Source organism: Larimichthys crocea, unplaced genomic scaffold (genome assembly GCF_000972845.2).
Source record: "Larimichthys crocea isolate SSNF unplaced genomic scaffold, L_crocea_2.0 scaffold214, whole genome shotgun sequence".
NCBI classification, from domain to species: domain Eukaryota; kingdom Metazoa; phylum Chordata; class Actinopteri; family Sciaenidae; genus Larimichthys; species Larimichthys crocea.
This window is the reverse complement of record NW_020852853.1, coordinates 415,357-432,594: the sequence shown is the minus strand read 5'-3', so window position 1 is coordinate 432,594 and position 17,238 is coordinate 415,357. Positions and strand designations below refer to the sequence as shown.

Below are 17,238 nucleotides of genomic sequence, written 5' to 3'. Positions count from 1 at the left end.
GCGGGGTCGGGGTAAATGAAGCGTTTACCTGGCGGGGTCGGGGTAAATGAGGCGTTTACCTGACGGGGTCGGGGTAAATGAAGCGTTTACCTAGCGGGGTCGGGGTAAATGAAGCGTTTACCTGGCGGGGTCGGGGTAAATGGGGTGGTCTCTTGATCCTGACATGTCGTAGCGTGACAGTGATAGCAGAGATGATTCCAGCAGTCGTCTGTGTGAAATAAAGAACAGACATGACGATGTTAACGACTGACGAAGTGATTTGTAAATGCTGATCATTGCTGTCAGCCTGACAGTGGCAGAGCTCGTACCTCCTCAGGGAGTCCTCGTCTGGGGGGTCAACAGGCATTTCTTGGCTTAAGGCCTCTGGCGGCTCTGCCGACCTGCCGGCAGCAGCCTGCCGGTACACCCTCTCCCACTGTGCCGTGTCCTGGTTGTACACCAGGCCCACTGTCTGCTCTCCAGGCTGGCTGGGCGTCTGTGCTATCGGGAAGGCAACTGTTCCTGCTCCTCCACCTCCGGGGGGAGGCGGCTGCTCACTGGGCTCCGGAGGCACCCTCCTCTCCTGGGGTTGGGCTTCAAGTGTCCTCCGGCCCTCCTCGGGCTGCCACGGGGAGGAAGACGAAGGAGGGAATGAGGTGGATCCAGAGGGCTCCATAGTGGAGGCGGAGGTGGAGGAGGCCTGGTTGGTGCGTTCCCAGCGCTGAGAGTCGTGGTTGAAGGTCAGCAGGTTGTGGCAAGCCCGGCAGCGGTTCAGGTGTCCTCGGGACGCAGGCGGAGGAACATTGTTCTCCAGGCTGTGGGAGGTGGGAGGAGGTGGGAGAGGAGGCTGGTAGTGGATGATAGTGGGGGAGGAGGTGGAGGAGGATGAGGACGGCCCGGGTCTCTCTGGGTCCATGTTATTATTCAGCAGCTCCTGGCTCTGCTCCTGTCCTCCGTCCGCCATGCCGCCCCCTAAAGGCGGCTCCAGGTCCTGCATGCGGTCGAACTCCATGAAGTAGCGGCTCAGGTTGCACTGCAGCACATTACGGAAGGACGCCGTGTTGCTGCGAGCGCCATCCCAGAACGGGTGATGGCCACTGCTCGTGCCGGCACCGTCTCGCGCTCCCAGCTCGCCCTGCTGGGGGAAGCCCCGCCCTTCAGAGGCGGAGGTGTAAACGGGGGACTGAGAGGAGCTGTCCTGCTGACGGAGCACTGACAGCAGGCTGATGGAGGAAGAGGAGGTTCTGGGAGGCAGCATGCCTGGACCCACCCCGCCCTCCCTCATGCTCAGCAGGTTACGGGTCCAGTCGGGTCCTGGTCTGGAGGTGGAGTGCGGCTCAATGCCACTCGTAGCGCTGTAGTAGACTGAGGTAAAGGCGGAGGGTCGCTCCGAGGGCTGCCTGGGCTCCGTGCGGGCTGAAGAGAAGGTGGAGGCCGGAGGAGGCTGGGGCGGATCAGAGGCGGAGGTGTTGGCGGCCAGGGAAGAGTTTCGACTGACCGAGCAGCGACTGCACAGACAGACCAGGCCCAGGTGCTGCGTGCAGCCCGGGAAGGACGGCCCGCGCTCAGAGCTCGGGTACTGAGCCAGAGGCATGCTGGGAGATTCTCCAACATTACTTCCATTCTCACCCAGAGGGCGTGGCTGCTCGCTGCCCGCCTGAGCGCCTGGAGAGCGAGACGACAGGATGTGGAGGAAGTTGTGGAGGATTGGCGTGCGGCGGACCGGCTGGGAAGGAAGGAAGGAGCGCTGACGGAAGTGAGGGATCTCCACGCTGTCCATCGGAACCTCGGAGTCCTCCTCGTTCTGAAAGGAAGCAACAGATCAGAGAACGCCGCTCCACCACAAACCAACCACAGAAACACAGGCGACAGCTCACCTGCTGATTGGATGGATTCACGATCGCCGTCAGCAGATTGTGACCGAGCGGGTCAAACCGAACCAACCTGAGACCAACACAGGAACAAACACGTGGTTAAAACACGGTGAGTGAGCACATCGCTGAAGAACTCTACAGAACCGTCTGTTGACATGGCAGTGTGTCCATCCGGTTTAAAATAAGAAGCTGCCGGTGTCTGAAGACGAGAACAACATGAACGAGTGAAACTACGAGCTATTATAAATCAACATGACGTCACTTCACGTCTTCATCCTGAGCAGAGACGCTCCATGTGTGGTGGACGTCACAGGCACAGACGTCCCGTCAGCTTATTTTAGTCTGAACTGACACCATGCTGGTTCTGGTTCTGTCTGACCCACCGGACTCTCTCTGTGTCGCTGCCCGTCTTGACCACGGCAAAGGGCTCGGGCCGGCTCCAGTCCCAGAAGTGGAGTTCGTTGTTGGTGGCAATGAGGAGCAGCTGAGCGGTTGGGTGGAAGGCGAGGGAGGCGATGGCGACGTTACTCTCTGTGAACCAACTCTCACTGCCGCCCTGCAGGAAGAAGCAGACAGGAAGTGACCACAGCTCGCCAAAATAAAAACACACAGTCATCCCGTCTTTTACTCACGTGCAGATCCCAGATGCGGACTTCACCATCAAGGCACCCGGAGGCCACGAGGCCGGGGATTGTGGGGTGAAAGGTCACACACCAGGGGGTCCTACGGTGGCCCACAAGGGAGTGTAGGCACTTTCCAGTCTTCACCTCCGTTATGTAAATGTTGTGGTTGACGTGCGTGGAAGCCATGAGCGTCCTGACAGAACACACAGTATTAGATCGAAGGTTAACGAAAGTGTGTGTGTGTGTGTGTGTGTGTGTGTGTGTGATGATCTCACCTGTCGGGGCTGAAGGCCAGCAGGAAGGTGGAGCGAGGACTGTCCGGCAGCTCCACTTTCTGTCAGAGAACAAACAGTCAGGTAGAGTCACTTTAAAAGGTTCATCTGTCTGGAGAACCGCCATCAGAACTTTAACCTCTGTTTTTGTACCTGACTCTGCCACTTCATCCAGCGGACCTTCTCCTCCACCAGCAGCTGCAGCAGCCTTTGAGAGCCGAATGTCTGGGAGCCTCGCTCCCGGCTCGACAGGATCCGGACCGAGTTCCTCTGACGGGACGTCATGATGCTACCAGAGGCCTTCACTGATTGGCTGCTCACTCCTGCTGCTGCCAGTCCGTCGCCATGCAGAGTCTAGGCTGAGAGAGAAGACGAGGTGAGACAGACGAGAGGACGCAGCCTTCAGTTTAGGGTTCAGGATCTTGCTCAAGGACACTTGGGCATGCAGAGGAGGAGCCAGGGATCAAACTGCCGATCAATCTGATTGGTGGACGACCCGCTCTACCTCCTGAGCCTCAGTACTCGTTTGTCATCAGTAATCATTCAGAGAGGGAGGGGCTTGTCGTGGATGTTGATTGGCGTTTACAGCAGCCAATAGCAGGTGTGCGTTAGCATTGCAGTGCTATGACCTAGCCTCAACGTCTACGTTCCAGTGAACACAGCCGGACTGAACAGAACCTCTGAACCGGCAGTGTCCAGTCTAACAGTGAACACAGCAGCAGAACCTCTGAACCGGCAGTGTCCAGTCTAACAGTGAACACAGCGACAGAACCTCTGAACCGGCAGTGTCCAGTCTAACAGTGAACACAGCGACAGAACCTCTGAACCAGCAGTGTCCAGTCTAACAGTGAACACAGCAGCAGAACCTCTGAACCAGCAGTGTCCAGTCTAACAGTGAACACAGCAACAGAACCTCTGAACCAGCAGTGTCTGTTGGTCTGAGGCTGTGCTCCAACTCGGTCCAGTCTGGCTGCTGAGCCCGGTTCTGTTGCCTGCTAATGGCAGATTCAGTTAATACATAATAAACATGAGTCACAATCATCCAATGAGATCACAGACGTGGTTTAACTTCACAAAGACAAACACAGCCATGACTCAGCATCACAAACTGCTCTGTCATTTAACGGAGCCATCTCAGTGACAGCAGCAGAACTTTGGACCTCTGGTCCGGTCCGGTGCAGAGGGACAGAGAGCCGAGGCAGAGGTGGTCCGATCTGTCAGCAGCTCTTGTCGGGCCGGGCCTTGATCCAAGCTGCTCCAGCAGAGCTCTGTGGTCACAGCGCTCGACTCCCACTGAGGAGGTCGGACATCGTTCGACCAGAGAGAACGTGAAGAGAGCGAGGCCAACTGAGGAACATCCAACAGACAGGAAGTGAGAGACTACAGCTGATCGTCCACAGCTGATCACCTACAGCTGATCGTCCACAGCTGATCACCTACAGCTGATCGTCCACAGCTGATCACCTACAGCTGATCACCTACAGCTGAGCACCTACAGCTGATCGTCCACAGCTGATCACCTACAGCTGATCGTCCACAGCTGATCACCTACAGCTGATCACCTACAGCTGATCACCTACAGCTGATCTCACACAGCTGATCACCTACAGCTGATCTCCCACAGCTGATCACCTACAGCTGATCACCTACAGCTGATCACCTACAGCTGATCGCCCACAGCTGATCACCTACAGCTGATCGTCCACAGCTGATCACCTACAGCTGATCACCTACAGCTGATCACCTACAGCTGATCTCCTACAGCTGATCTCACACAGCTGATCTCACACAGCTGATCGTCCACAGCTGATCGTCCACAGCTGATCTCCTACAGCTGATCACCTACAGCTGATCTCACACAGCTGATCTCACACAGCTGATCACCTACAGCTGATCACCTACAGCTGATCTCACACAGCTGATCACCTACAGATGATCACCTACAGATGATCTCACACAGCTGATCACCTACAGCTGATCACCTACAGCTGATCTCTCACAGCTGATCACCTACAGCTGATCTCACACAGCTGATCTCACAAAGTTGATCGCCTACAGCTGATCACCTACAGCTGATCACCTACAGCTGATCTCACACAGCTGATCTCACACAGCTGATCGCCTACAGCTGATCACCTACAGCTGATCTCACACAGCTGATCTCACAAAGTTGATCACCTACAGCTGATCTCACACAGCTGATCACCTACAGCTGATCTCACACAGCTGATCTCACACAGCGGATCACCTACAGCTGATCACCTACAGCTGATCTCACACAGCTGATCTCACACAGCTGATCGTCCACAGCTGATCGTCCACAGCTGATCGTCCACAGCTGATCACCTACAGCTGATCGTCCACAGCTGATCACCTACAGCTGATCACTCACAGCTGATCATCCACAGCTGATCACCTACAGCTGATCACTCACAGCTGATCACCTACAGCTGATCACCTACAGCTGATCACCTACAGCTGATCACTCACAGCTGATCATCCACAGCTGATCTCACACAGCTGATCATCGTCCCTTCATATAAAACATTATGTTGATGATCTGTTAGTGAACAGCTGACTGAAAGTCTGATTAGATCAAAGGAAACATTTTAGACAGACACACACACACACACACACACACACACACACACACGTTTGATGTGACTGCTCATCCTTTAGCTTCAATGGACCCATCCTGACACACACAGAACCTCCAGAACCGGAAAGGAGTTCTTGTTAGCCATTTAAACCGACCTGAGGCAGCTAGCCGCAGAGCTAACTTAGCTCAGTCCGGATAAACGAACCGAGCCCGAGCAGAACCCGACCCGTCCGGACGGTTTAGTGTGAGTGACGGTGAGTGTGAGACATGGAGGTAGCTGGTGTAGTGTCTGCTGGTGGCAGAGGTGAAGAGGAGGCCTACCTTCATGCACCGAGGCTAACAGCTAACAGCTAACAGAGACGGAAATGTGGCCGCGGGTCAAACTCCGTTTCCCGCGAACATCGGAGGTTCACGGCGGTCCTGCCGAGCGGCGTCGGTCCCTGCCGGTGGAGTCCGCTCATACAAACCGACCGTTACCGGAGAAACTCGGTGGGACGCGTCGCTCCGGTTCGTGCGCGACGACCGACTGCTACTGCGTAACAAGCTAGCTGCGAGCTAGCCGCACAGGCTTATCAGCAGAGAACCGATCCGGACGGATCGAACTCCCCGAACCTCCAGAACACAAACACACGTTAGAACCACGTGACACCGGAACACTCACGGTGTGTGTGTCAGTGCTCAGGTGTGACGACACGGTCACACAACCGAGGAAACTCTGACATCGATTATAAAGCCTGGAAATCAGCTTCATTAAAAATCACTGATTTAAAAAACACGTCATCACGTGACACACACACACACACATACACACACACGCACACGTATATTAACATATATTTACATATTACAATGAGTCTGAAGAGCAGAGAGCTGTCTCTCTCTCTCTGCCTGTCTGTCTGTCTGTCTGCCTGCCTGTCTGTCTGTCTGCCTGTCTGCCTGGTGGTGACATATTTCATGTGGAGGCTGACAGGATCTGGTGGATCTGGTGGATCGGGCCTGTGGTTCTGGTTCTGGTTCTGGTTCTGCTGGATGTTTTTATAATTTCACTCGTCAGTTTTTAATCAGGACACATTCAGAAGAAAAACAGATGGAGAGTAACTGAGTACATTTACTGGAGTACTTCAGCTCTTTACCTGACCATCGTATACTTCTTAAATTCATCAGTTTAATGATTCAGATTTTTATTAATTATTCGAATTCGTCTCGTTTGATCTTTTTGTCTCGTGTTTCCTCGTTAAATGTTCTGCAGATTAACTCTGCTGACTGAAATGCACTCTGGGAAATGTAGGAGTCAAACTGAGGTTTACTGATCATGAGTTCACGTCGCGCTCACATCAACATACACGATCATACGTGATGATCACGGCGTGACGTCAAACAGGTCGTCACGCCGTGATCATCGGCCTCTGCATGCTCTGTCTGTGACATCACATCCTGTCAGTCTGTGACATCACATCCTGTTATGGTGTGTCCTCCATGCAGCTTCATTTCTAACCAGGAGCGTTTCAGGAATGTTTCAGGAATGTTTCAGGAGCGTTTCAGGAGCGTTTCAGGAGCGTTTCAGGAATGTTTCAGGAGCGTTTCAGGAATGTTTCAGGAATGTTTCAGGAGCGTTTCAGGAATGTTTCAGGAGTGTTTCAGGAATGTTTCAGGAGTGTTTCAGGAATGTTTCAGGAGTGTTTCAGGAATGTTTCAGGAGTGTTTCAGGAATGTTTCAGGAGTGTTTCAGGAATGTTTCAGGAGTGTTTCAGGAATGTTTCAGGAGTGTTTCAGGAATGTTTCAGGAGTGTTTCAGGAATGTTTCAGGAGTGTTTCAGGAATGTTTCAGGAGCGTTTCAGGAATGTTTCAGGAATGTTTCAGGAGCGTTTCAGGAATGTTTCAGGAGTGTTTCAGGAATGTTTCAGGAATGTTTCAGGAATGTTTCAGGAGCATTTCAGGAGTGTTTCAGGAATGTTTCAGGAGCATTTCAGGAATGTTTCAGGAGCATTTCAGGAATGTTTCAGGAGCGTTTCAGGAATGTTTCAGGAGCGTTTCAGGAATGTTTCAGGAATGTTTCAGGAGCATTTCAGGAATGTTTCAGGAGTGTTTCAGGAGCATTTCAGGAATGTTTCAGGAATGTTTCAGGAGTGTTTCAGGAATGTTTTAGGAATGTTTCAGGAGCGTTTCAGGAGTGTTTCAGGAATGTTTCAGGAGCGTTTCAGGAGTGTTTCAGGAATGTTTCAGGAGCATTTCAGGAATGTTTCAGGAGCGTTTCAGGAATGTTTCAGGACCCTCTGATGTTTGAGGGTTTGATGGTTTCAGATTGTTTCAGTTGAATTAATTTGACAAACAATCAAAGTTAAAGAAGAATTGAATTTTTTATTCGGGATTCTTTCATGATAATCGTGTAAACGTGATGATCTAACAGCCATGTGGTGACAATCAATCAGGGATCAAATGATCATTTAATGAATGAGCTGATTAATTATCACAACAGACATAATGAGCCTTAACGCGATCAAAGCAGGTTGTTAAATAAACAGCAGTAAAATCACAGCCATGCATATATGAGTCAGCAACACGTCATCTAACAACAGGCAGGAAACAGAACACAGACGGTTGTCATGGAGACGCGCACACACACACACACAGCGCCGGTCCTGGCCACATTTGCGCCCTGGGCACCCCCGAGGCGAACATTTTGTCGTGCGCCCTAACGGCCGCCCGTGCGCTCCTGGATGCGTGCGCCCCCATCGGGCTGTCCGACGCCCCCCTCTGCCTTGTCAACACCCCGCTCCCGGGGCGCCCGCTCCGCTAACTTAATGAGCGGATTCGAAAATTACCGAGGTTTTTTGCTTTTTCGGGCGTTCGTGCGCCCCCCACGGAGAATGCGCCCTGGGCGGCCGCCCACATTGCCCATAGCTAGGACCGGCCCTGCACACACACACGCGCACACACACACACACACACTCAGAAGTTTTCTTTGTAGAAGTTGAAGCCGAAGTTTTCACACTGAGCTTTGATGACTTTAGCGAGAGCCGGAGAGCCGCAATAAAACACGTGAACCTTCCCCTTCTTCTCCTCGGACACCTTCTGAAACACCTGAAACACAAAAACAACGTTTAAACAACATTTGAAAAACATTTTAAAAAAATAAAAACAAAAACCAGACAATGAACATTTATAAACACGAATATCTCAGAGAATGATTGTTGTCATCGTTGTTAGAAAACTCCGGGCTTGGCGGTCCTCCTCACCTTCCCCCACTCGGGTCGTCCCGGCTGGGTTCTGGTCCTCAGCCCGGTGATGGAGTCTCTCTTCTCCTTTTTGGCCAGAAGGTCCAGCGCCATCTGTAGGCCGATGGCCTTCATGTCGTTCTTGCTGAGTGCTGACGTCATGTACATGTGCATCTCCAGGAAGCGACCTGAAGGACATTACAGCTGTGATCACCTGACTTCCCCTGCCTTCATCGTTTATCGCACTCTTCCTCACCTTCAGGCTCCTCGTCGGCCTGGTCCATCTCCAGTTTGGTCAGTAAACTGACAAACCACTCGAAGGACTTCTGGTCCCGGTTGATCCAGATGAAGTCAACCTGCAGATCCAGAACAGCACCTGTATCAAACATGATCATTAAAGAACATCATAGAGGCTCTGTGTAGTCCGCGTGGTGCTGTCTTACTTTTCGGAGCTTCATGTCTGAGTCTTTAATGTTCTCACACCATGAGTAGTTACAGTTCGGACAGTTCTGCTTCCTCCGGCGGTATCTGGATCAGAACCGGGTCACAAGTTAAGTCTAACACACAAGAACTTTAAAGTGAACAGTAAACTGCTGCCAAATGTAGCTGCTGTGTGGAGCTAATGCCAGCTCCACACTTTGGTTCTGGTTCTGGTATCTCACCGGTACATGATGCTCTGCAGGATGGAGGCAAATGGCGTGATGCCGATACCGGCCCCGATCAGAACTGCATGCTCTGAGGCAAAGATCTGTCTGGTGGGAGTCCCGTACGGTCCATCAACGTAACACTGAAAAGAACAGGATTATTCTGGTGACTGCAGTGTTTTTAATCACCACTAGGTGTCGCCACACGTTTCTCTTCTCACCTTGATGTTGCAGAATTGATGATCCTCTCCAAACTTTGCAGAAACCTGCAGAACCAAACGAAGTGTTTTAAAACTTTCCTCACAGTTTGGATAAATGTTAAAAGACAAACGTGTCGACCTCTCTGAGCGGAGGAACCTCGCCTCGCTCTGCCAGCTCATCTGAAGGAGGCTCGTCTGGACCTTGAGATCCAGACGCCGATGCCGAGCACGACGCTGTGTCGGACCGGCAGCTGCTCTGACGGTACATCATCAGCTCAATGGCGTCGTCCTCGTTCGAGGCGACTGCTCCGTTACGGTTTGTGGAGCTGAACAAGTCCTCCTGACAGGAAGTCACATGTGAGACAGGAAGTCACATGACATAATGTGTGTGTGTGTGTGTGTGTGTGTGTGTGTGTGTTGCACCTTGGCCTTCATCAGCTGCCGGTGGTTCCTCAGGCTCGTGGCGAGCCTCTTGGGGCTGACGGTCGGATTCTCAGGTTGTCTGAAGTTCTCGTACAGGCGGTTCGTCCACTGACCCATCGAGCGGATGTGGAGCCACAGAGAGTCTGCAGGTCAAAGGTCACACCCCAACAAGTGAACTTCTGATCCAGACTCAGTGTGTTATGAAGCTGAACCTAACCTGTCGCTGACTCTGGATCAGAATCTCGTGAAGATAACCTGAACTGTGTTATTACTGCTGTCATGGTGTCAGGACAGGTAAGGCGTACCTGACTGCTCGGGCGCACTGCTGATAGTGAACGGATGCCACTCGTACTTGGCGATCAGCGGGATGTTGATGTAGACGTAATCTCCAGGTTTGAAATGGAAGAACTGAGGACGCTTGATCACCAGGTGAGTCACCTGAGCACAGACAAAGAACATCCACAGGTACTGATCACATGTTCAACTTATTGCTCCAACTTATGTTGAAGGTGATTGGTCGGTTCGTCACCTTGGACGGCAGTAGGTTGACCTCCACGATGTAAAGACCTCCCATTCGAGAAACGGCGATTCCAACGATCTTCTCCAACAGGAAGACCAGACCAGGAACCACAAACCACTTCCAGAAGTTTGCACAGTGGACCATCAGCAGAGACCAGACCCAGATGTAGGACAGGTGAGACCAGTAGAACACCTGGAGGACAGACACAGGCTCAGCTGATGATGTGTCTGTCACTGTTGTAATAACCAGCTTCAGACACCAGATGGAGCTGATCACACACATCACCCTGCATGTGGACTGAAGACACCACAGAGGTAGGAACATGTTTATGAGTGAAGATGGAGAAACAAACATGGAGGACTGGTATCAGCTGAGCCTGAAGGCAAAGCTCTCCATCTTCAGGTCTACTGGAGCTCTAACCCTCACTGAAGGTCATGAACTTTGGTTCTGATTCAAACAATGAGAGTTTCCTCCTCTGCTGTGAGTTTCAGAGATACGGTGAGCAGCATCCCGAGGGAGCTGCTGAGGTGGTTCTGTATGGATGTATGGATGGATGGATGGATGGATGACGGATGGATGACGGATGGAAGATGGATGGATGGATGATGGATGGATGACAGATGGAAGATGGATGGATGGATGACAGATGGATGATGGATGGATGATGGATGGATGACAGATGGATGATGGATGGATGGATGGATGACGGATGGAAGATGGATGGATGGATGATGGATGGATGACAGATGGATGATGGATGGATAGATGGATGGATGATGGATGGATGATGGATGGATGACGGATGGAAGATGGATGGATGGATGGATGATGGATGGATGGATAATGGATGGATGATGGATGGATGGATGATGGATGGATGACGGATGGAAGATGGATGGATGGATGATGGATGATGGATGGATAGATGGAAGATGGATGATAGATGGATGATGGATGGATGGATGATGGATGGATGACAGATGGATGGATGGATGGATGATGGATGGATGATGGATGGATGATGGATGGATGACGGATGGAAGATGGATGGATGATGGATGGATGATGGATGGATGATGGATGTTAGCATGATGTTAACATGTCTTACTTCAAAATGTCCACTGCGTCGTACGAAGGTGCTGGAGCAGAGCACCATGAGGCAGATCATGACCTGCAGGACGACCCCGGTCACTGAGGCCGTCCCCTTCACCCAGCCGATGCCCGGCCTCGTGGTCAGCAGGTACTCCCACAGACTGAAGCCACTGATGTTCGACATCTGTGCTGGAACACAAAGAAACACAGTGACGTCTTCACGTTCATCCCTCCAACGCAGAATAGAAGTTCTTGAAAATTTATAAGTCAGACTGGACCGCCTGAGGAACCTCTGTGTCACTAAAGTTCACTGTTATACCACCACCATCAAGCCAAAGAGAGAAAACTATAATCTACAGAGTTTGTACCGAAGTTGAAGACGTGAGCGGTGGTGTGAACCAGTGTGTAGAAGAGGATGGCGTAGCCGACTATCTGATGCAGCAAGATGTTCTGGTCCAGAGGTAAGACCCGGACCACCCACGTGGCCCTGAGCCAAGTTAGACAGCGACGCAGCATCAGCACCTGGAGACAAACATCAGCCATAAAACATCCACGTTTTTCATGATTACATGGATCAAATGTTGACCAATCAAGCTCCTCCAGAGAACTTTGTTTTAGAGAGCCTTTTGTTCTACAGAAACATGATTATCAGACATCGCCGGGTCGTACCATGATGAAGGTGCAGTTGAAGTTGAGACACTGTCCACAGCCTTTGGCCACCATATACCAGGCTCCTCCATGACTGTGCTGTAGCATGGCCCCGATGAAGAGCAGCAGGCTGAGGCAGGCGTACAAACACAGGAAGAGAAGCTTCCTGCTGTTATTGTGCCAGTACGCCCGGGTCAGGTACCGAGGAGCGTGATGCTTCTTCTCATCCAGGTCAGGAGGCTTCAACCAGTTAGCAGCACTGAGGAGAGGATGGAGGAGAGGGCGAAGGATGACGGAGAGAATGAAAGAGAGGATCAAGGATGAAGGAAAGGATGAATGATGAAGTAGAAGATGGAGAAGAGGATGAAGGAGAGTCTTAAAGTAAACAGGAAACAGGAAGTGTTCTCTGACCTGATAGTGAGGTTCTCCATAACCTCGGGGAATGTCTCCAGCTCAGCCTTGAGCTCCTCAAAAGTGATGGCGCCACTGTTGTCTTTATCGGCCGACTCGAACAGCGCCAGCGTTAAGTCGTCCAGCTTCTCCTCCGGCAGAGAGATGGCACTCTCACGGAGACACGACTTCAAAACTGTTCGCAGCTCGTCTGGATCGATGGAGCCGCTACCTGTAAGACAACAACCTATCATGGCCGACTGTAGTTCAGACAGACAGAACATGGCCGACTGTAGTTCAGACAGAGAACATGGCCGACTGTAGTTCAGACAGAGCACATGGCTGACTGTAGTTCAGACAGAGAACATGGCCGACTGTAGTTCAGACAGACAGAACATGGTCGACTGTAGTTCAGACAGAACATGGCCACTGTAGTTCAGACAGAACATGGTCGACTGTAGTTCAGACAGAGAACATGGCCGACTGTAGTTCAGACAGAGAACATGGCCGACTGTAGTTCAGACAGAGAACATGGCCGACTGTAGTTCAGACAGAGAACATGGCCGACTGTAGTTCAGACAGAGAACATGGCCGACTGTAGTTCAGACAGAGAACATGGCCGACTGTAGTTCAGACAGAGAACATGGCCGACTGTAGTTCAGACAGAGAACATGGCCGACTGTAGTTCAGACAGAGAACATGGCCGACTGTAGTTCAGACAGAGAACATGGCCGACTGTAGTTCAGACAGAGAACATGGCCGACTGTAGTTCAGACAGAGAACATGGCCGACTGTAGTTCAGACAGAGAACATGGCCGACTGTAGTTCAGACAGAGAACATGGCCGACTGTAGTTCAGACAGAGAACATGGCCGACTGTAGTTCAGACAGAGAACATGGCCGACTGTAGTTCAGACAGAGAACATGGCCGACTGTAGTTCAGACAGAGAACATGGCCGACTGTAGTTCAGACAGAGAACATGGCCGACTGTAGTTCAGACAGAGAACATGGCCGACTGTAGTTCAGACAGAGAACATGGCCGACTGTAGTTCAGACAGAGAACATGGCCGACTGTAGTTCAGACAGAGAACATGGCCGACTGTAGTTCAGACAGAGAACATGGCCGACTGTAGTTCAGACAGAGAACATGGCCGACTGTAGTTCAGACAGAGAACATGGCCGACTGTAGTTCAGACAGAGAACATGGCCGACTGTAGTTCAGACAGAGAACATGGCCGACTGTAGTTCAGACAGAGAACATGGCCGACTGTAGTTCAGACAGAGAACATGGCCGACTGTAGTTCAGACAGAGAACATGGCCGACTGTAGTTCAGACAGAGAACATGGCCGACTGTAGTTCAGACAGAGAACATGGCCGACTGTAGTTCAGACAGAGAACATGGCCGACTGTAGTTCAGACAGAGAACATGGCCGACTGTAGTTCAGACAGAGAACATGGCCGACTGTAGTTCAGACAGAGAACATGGCCGACTGTAGTTCAGACAGAGAACATGGCCGACTGTAGTTCAGACAGAGAACATGGCCGACTGTAGTTCAGACAGAGAACATGGCCGACTGTAGTTCAGACAGAGAACATGGCCGACTGTAGTTCAGACAGAGAACATGGCCGACTGTAGTTCAGACAGAGAACATGGCCGACTGTAGTTCAGACAGAGAACATGGCCGACTGTAGTTCAGACAGAGAACATGGCCGACTGTAGTTCAGACAGAGAACATGGCCGACTGTAGTTCAGACAGAGAACATGGCCGACTGTAGTTCAGACAGAGAACATGGCCGACTGTAGTTCAGACAGAGAACATGGCCGACTGTAGTTCAGACAGAGAACATGGCCGACTGTAGTTCAGACAGAGAACATGGCCGACTGTAGTTCAGACAGAGAACATGGCCGACTGTAGTTCAGACAGAGAACATGGCCGACTGTAGTTCAGACAGAGAACATGGTCGACTGTAGTTCAGACAGAGAACATGGCCGACTGTAGTTCAGACAGAGAACATGGCCGACTGTAGTTCAGACAGAGAACATGGCCGACTGTAGTTAAGACAGAGAACATGGCCGACTGTAGTTAAGACAGAACATGGCCGACTGTAGTTAAGACAGAGAACATGGCCGACTGTAGTTAAGACAGAGAACATGGTCGACTGTAGTTCAGACAGAGAACATGGCTGACTGTAGTTAAGACAGAGAACATGGTCGACTGTAGTTAAGACAGAGAACATGGTCGACTGTAGTTCAGACAGACAGGTAAGTCGACACCTCTGACAGTTCATTAAAACATGAAAGACTCAGTGTGTGTGTGTGTGTGTGTGTGTGTGTGTTGGATCACTTACCATCCACATCATACACCTGGAACAGGAATTGGAGTTTGTCCGTCTCGCTGCCGTGGATCAGGAGGTCGAGAGCTTTGAGCAGCTCATCCAGACTGATGGAGGCGCTGCCATCCGAGTCGAAGAGCGCGAAGAACCGCTCAGCGAAGAACGACTGCACACACATTGTAACACACATTATAACACACAACACAACACACACATTATAACAAACACACACACACACACACACACACACACACACAAATTATAACACACACACACACACACACACACACAATAACACACACAACACACATTATAACACACAACACAACACACACATTATAACACACAACACAACACACACATTATAACACACACACACACACACACACACACACACATTATAACACACACACACACACACACACACACACACACACATTATAACACACACAACACACATTATAACACACAACACAACACACACATTATAACACACACGCACACACACACACACACACACACAAACACACACACACACACACACATTATAACACACGTTAACTTCATTTCAGATGAAAATACTTTTTATTTTTATTTAACTACCTGAAGCTGATGCTACTTTTAGACTGCAGTATTGACACTTTGAGTACTTTTACTTTGAAGCACTTTAAAGTATTTTGAAGTACTCTGAGTAATCTGGGTACTTTCCCACCTCTTTGACTTTGAGGGCGGTCTTGAACTCGTCGAGGTCGATCTCCTTGTCTTCCCCGGCGATACTCTCAAACTGTTTGGTGACCCACTCCAGCCAACGAGCGTCTTCGTCCAGACTCATGGTGACTGACTGTGCTGCTGCTGGACCACACAAACCTTCAGACAACAACAACACAACAGTTTGTTAAATATATAAATATTCCTGACAGGCTGATGATGAATGAAGAGCTCAGTGCATCATGGGAAGTCCTCCGGCAGTCTAGTCCTCCAGCTTCAATCAAAGTTACTCCAACATCGTCTTTGTTGTTGATTCATTCAACAGTCAGAACCACAAGGAACCACAAGGAACCCAGCATCCTGAGAGCGCAGTGTTCTAGAGGGGTAGTAAGGTACTATGAGCTCTTTTAGATATGATGGTGTCTGACCATGAAGAGCTTTGTAAGTAAGGAGAAGAATTTAAATTCTATTCTAGATTTAATAGGCAGCCAATGCAAGGAAGCCAGAATGGGAGAGATGTGATCTCTGATCTTGGTTCCTGTCAGAACACGTGCAGCAGCATTCTGAATTAACTGCAAAGTCCTCAGAGACTTATTGGAGCAGCCTGATAACAAAGAGTTACAATAGTCCAGCCTTGAAGTAACAAATGCGTGGACTGAAATGTTTAAATACAGAGAACGTTACAACCTTCATGAACAGCTGAAGTCCTGCAGACGTCCTGCTGTATTCCTGCACAGAGACCACTGGTGACACTGCAGCAACATTTACCACGTTTCCATGGACACCAATAAAAACTACTCGAGACAATGAACAATGTTTTTTTTGTTCAGATGAAGAAAATGAAGAAAATGCAGATTAACCCTCCAAAAATCTGGACACTGCAACCCCCCCCCCCATGCTCTGTATGTCCTGTACATATGGCAGCACTGATAATAAAGCTGACCGGACTTGTATTAAATGAATCTTTCCACACAGAGCAGGTCTACAGTGACTCTTTATGTTATCTACACAGACTCAGCAGATCGTCTATTTTATACATCAATAACAAAAACCTTAGAACCTGTTTCAGGTTATTTTTGAAGTTCTGAAGTGAAGAAAACTGAATTTTCTTCAACATTAGTCAGAATAAATGTCACAGTAAACAATCATATCATCAATATGTTAATGATCGATTCATTTCATCTATAAAACATCAGTAAACATGTCACAACGTCCTCAAGTAAAATGTGACGTCATTAAACGTGAATATTAAATTCACTGAAAACATCAAATGATTCAAATGTTTGCAAGAATATAAATAATTTAGTTTTCAGTCACAAACAAATGAAATGAGTCAGTTTTACCTTCTGCAGTGAAACCTGCTGCGTCCTGAGTTTGATGCTTCTGTTGGCTCCTCTCCTCCTCTCCTCTCCTCCTTCACTCGGTGTCAGCTGCTTCTGACAGACCACCGCCCACCGAGCTGCAGCCGCAAAGAGACAACCTGAGAAATAAAAAAGAAACAGAGGACGGCGACGACGACAAGTGAATGAAGAAACATTTAAAATCCAGTTATTGAAGTTTGTTTGTTGTGAGGATCAACGATAGACGAGAGGAAGCGTCAGTTCAATAATAAGTTAAAGAAAAAAACTCAAAATACACTGAAATAGAAGATGAGAAATATGTTTTAGTATCTGTATAAAGATGTGAACATTTCATATAAATATGAATTAATCTGC

General features: G+C 49.9%; 2 protein-coding genes across 3 annotated transcripts in view; both read right to left on the bottom strand.

The window, feature by feature from the left end:
- ambra1b (autophagy/beclin-1 regulator 1b) overlaps window positions 1–6,052 on the bottom strand; it is a 12,236-nt gene extending 6,184 nt beyond the window's left edge. The window contains exons 1-8 of the mRNA XM_027275820.1: window positions 5,669–6,052; window positions 2,902–3,107; window positions 2,752–2,810; window positions 2,486–2,669; window positions 2,237–2,409; window positions 1,857–1,923; window positions 309–1,783; window positions 122–208 (exon numbers count right to left, since the gene is read on the bottom strand). Coding sequence (XP_027131621.1) covers window positions 122–208; window positions 309–1,783; window positions 1,857–1,923; window positions 2,237–2,409; window positions 2,486–2,669; window positions 2,752–2,810; window positions 2,902–3,033 — 2,177 coding nt within the window. The 5' untranslated portion in view covers window positions 3,034–3,107; window positions 5,669–6,052. The remainder of the gene's footprint in view (window positions 1–121; window positions 209–308; window positions 1,784–1,856; window positions 1,924–2,236; window positions 2,410–2,485; window positions 2,670–2,751; window positions 2,811–2,901; window positions 3,108–5,668) is intronic.
- Window positions 6,053–8,198: 2,146 nt separating this feature from the next.
- Window positions 8,199–17,020, bottom strand: nox5 (NADPH oxidase, EF-hand calcium binding domain 5). Of its 2 annotated transcripts, XM_027275821.1 has the most exons (17): window positions 16,867–17,020; window positions 15,528–15,682; window positions 14,831–14,981; window positions 12,502–12,712; window positions 12,112–12,349; window positions 11,811–11,964; window positions 11,459–11,631; window positions 10,360–10,542; window positions 10,136–10,268; window positions 9,831–9,973; window positions 9,547–9,747; window positions 9,429–9,473; window positions 9,226–9,350; window positions 9,007–9,091; window positions 8,820–8,919; window positions 8,585–8,751; window positions 8,199–8,429 (listed from the first exon to the last, which is right to left on the bottom strand). In XM_027275821.1, the coding sequence occupies exons 2-17, from the start codon at window positions 15,645–15,647 to the stop codon at window positions 8,298–8,300; spliced, it is 2,361 nt and encodes a 786-aa protein (XP_027131622.1). In that variant the 5' UTR covers window positions 15,648–15,682; window positions 16,867–17,020; the 3' UTR covers window positions 8,199–8,297. The 2 variants fall into 2 exon arrangements, with proteins under 2 accessions (XP_027131622.1, XP_019113339.2); XM_019257794.2 differs by lacking the exon at window positions 16,867–17,020 and having other exon boundaries at window positions 15,528–15,901.
- Between the last annotated feature and the right edge of the window lie 218 nt (window positions 17,021–17,238).

What these genes read in the sequence shown, in the direction of transcription:
- nox5 (XM_027275821.1), bottom strand. Translation starts at nt 15,647, where the DNA reads ATGAGTCTGGACGAAGACGCTCGTTGGCTGGAGTGGGTCACCAAACAG. An exon ending in CAGACATGAAGCTCCGAAAA is followed by an intron (nt 8,920 to 9,006) that starts GTAAGACAGCAC and finishes CTGGATCTGCAG; the next exon opens with GTTGACTTCATCTGGATCAA. An exon ending in GACGACCCGAGTGGGGGAAG is followed by an intron (nt 8,430 to 8,584) that starts GTGAGGAGGACC and finishes TTTGTGTTTCAG; the next exon opens with GTGTTTCAGAAGGTGTCCGA.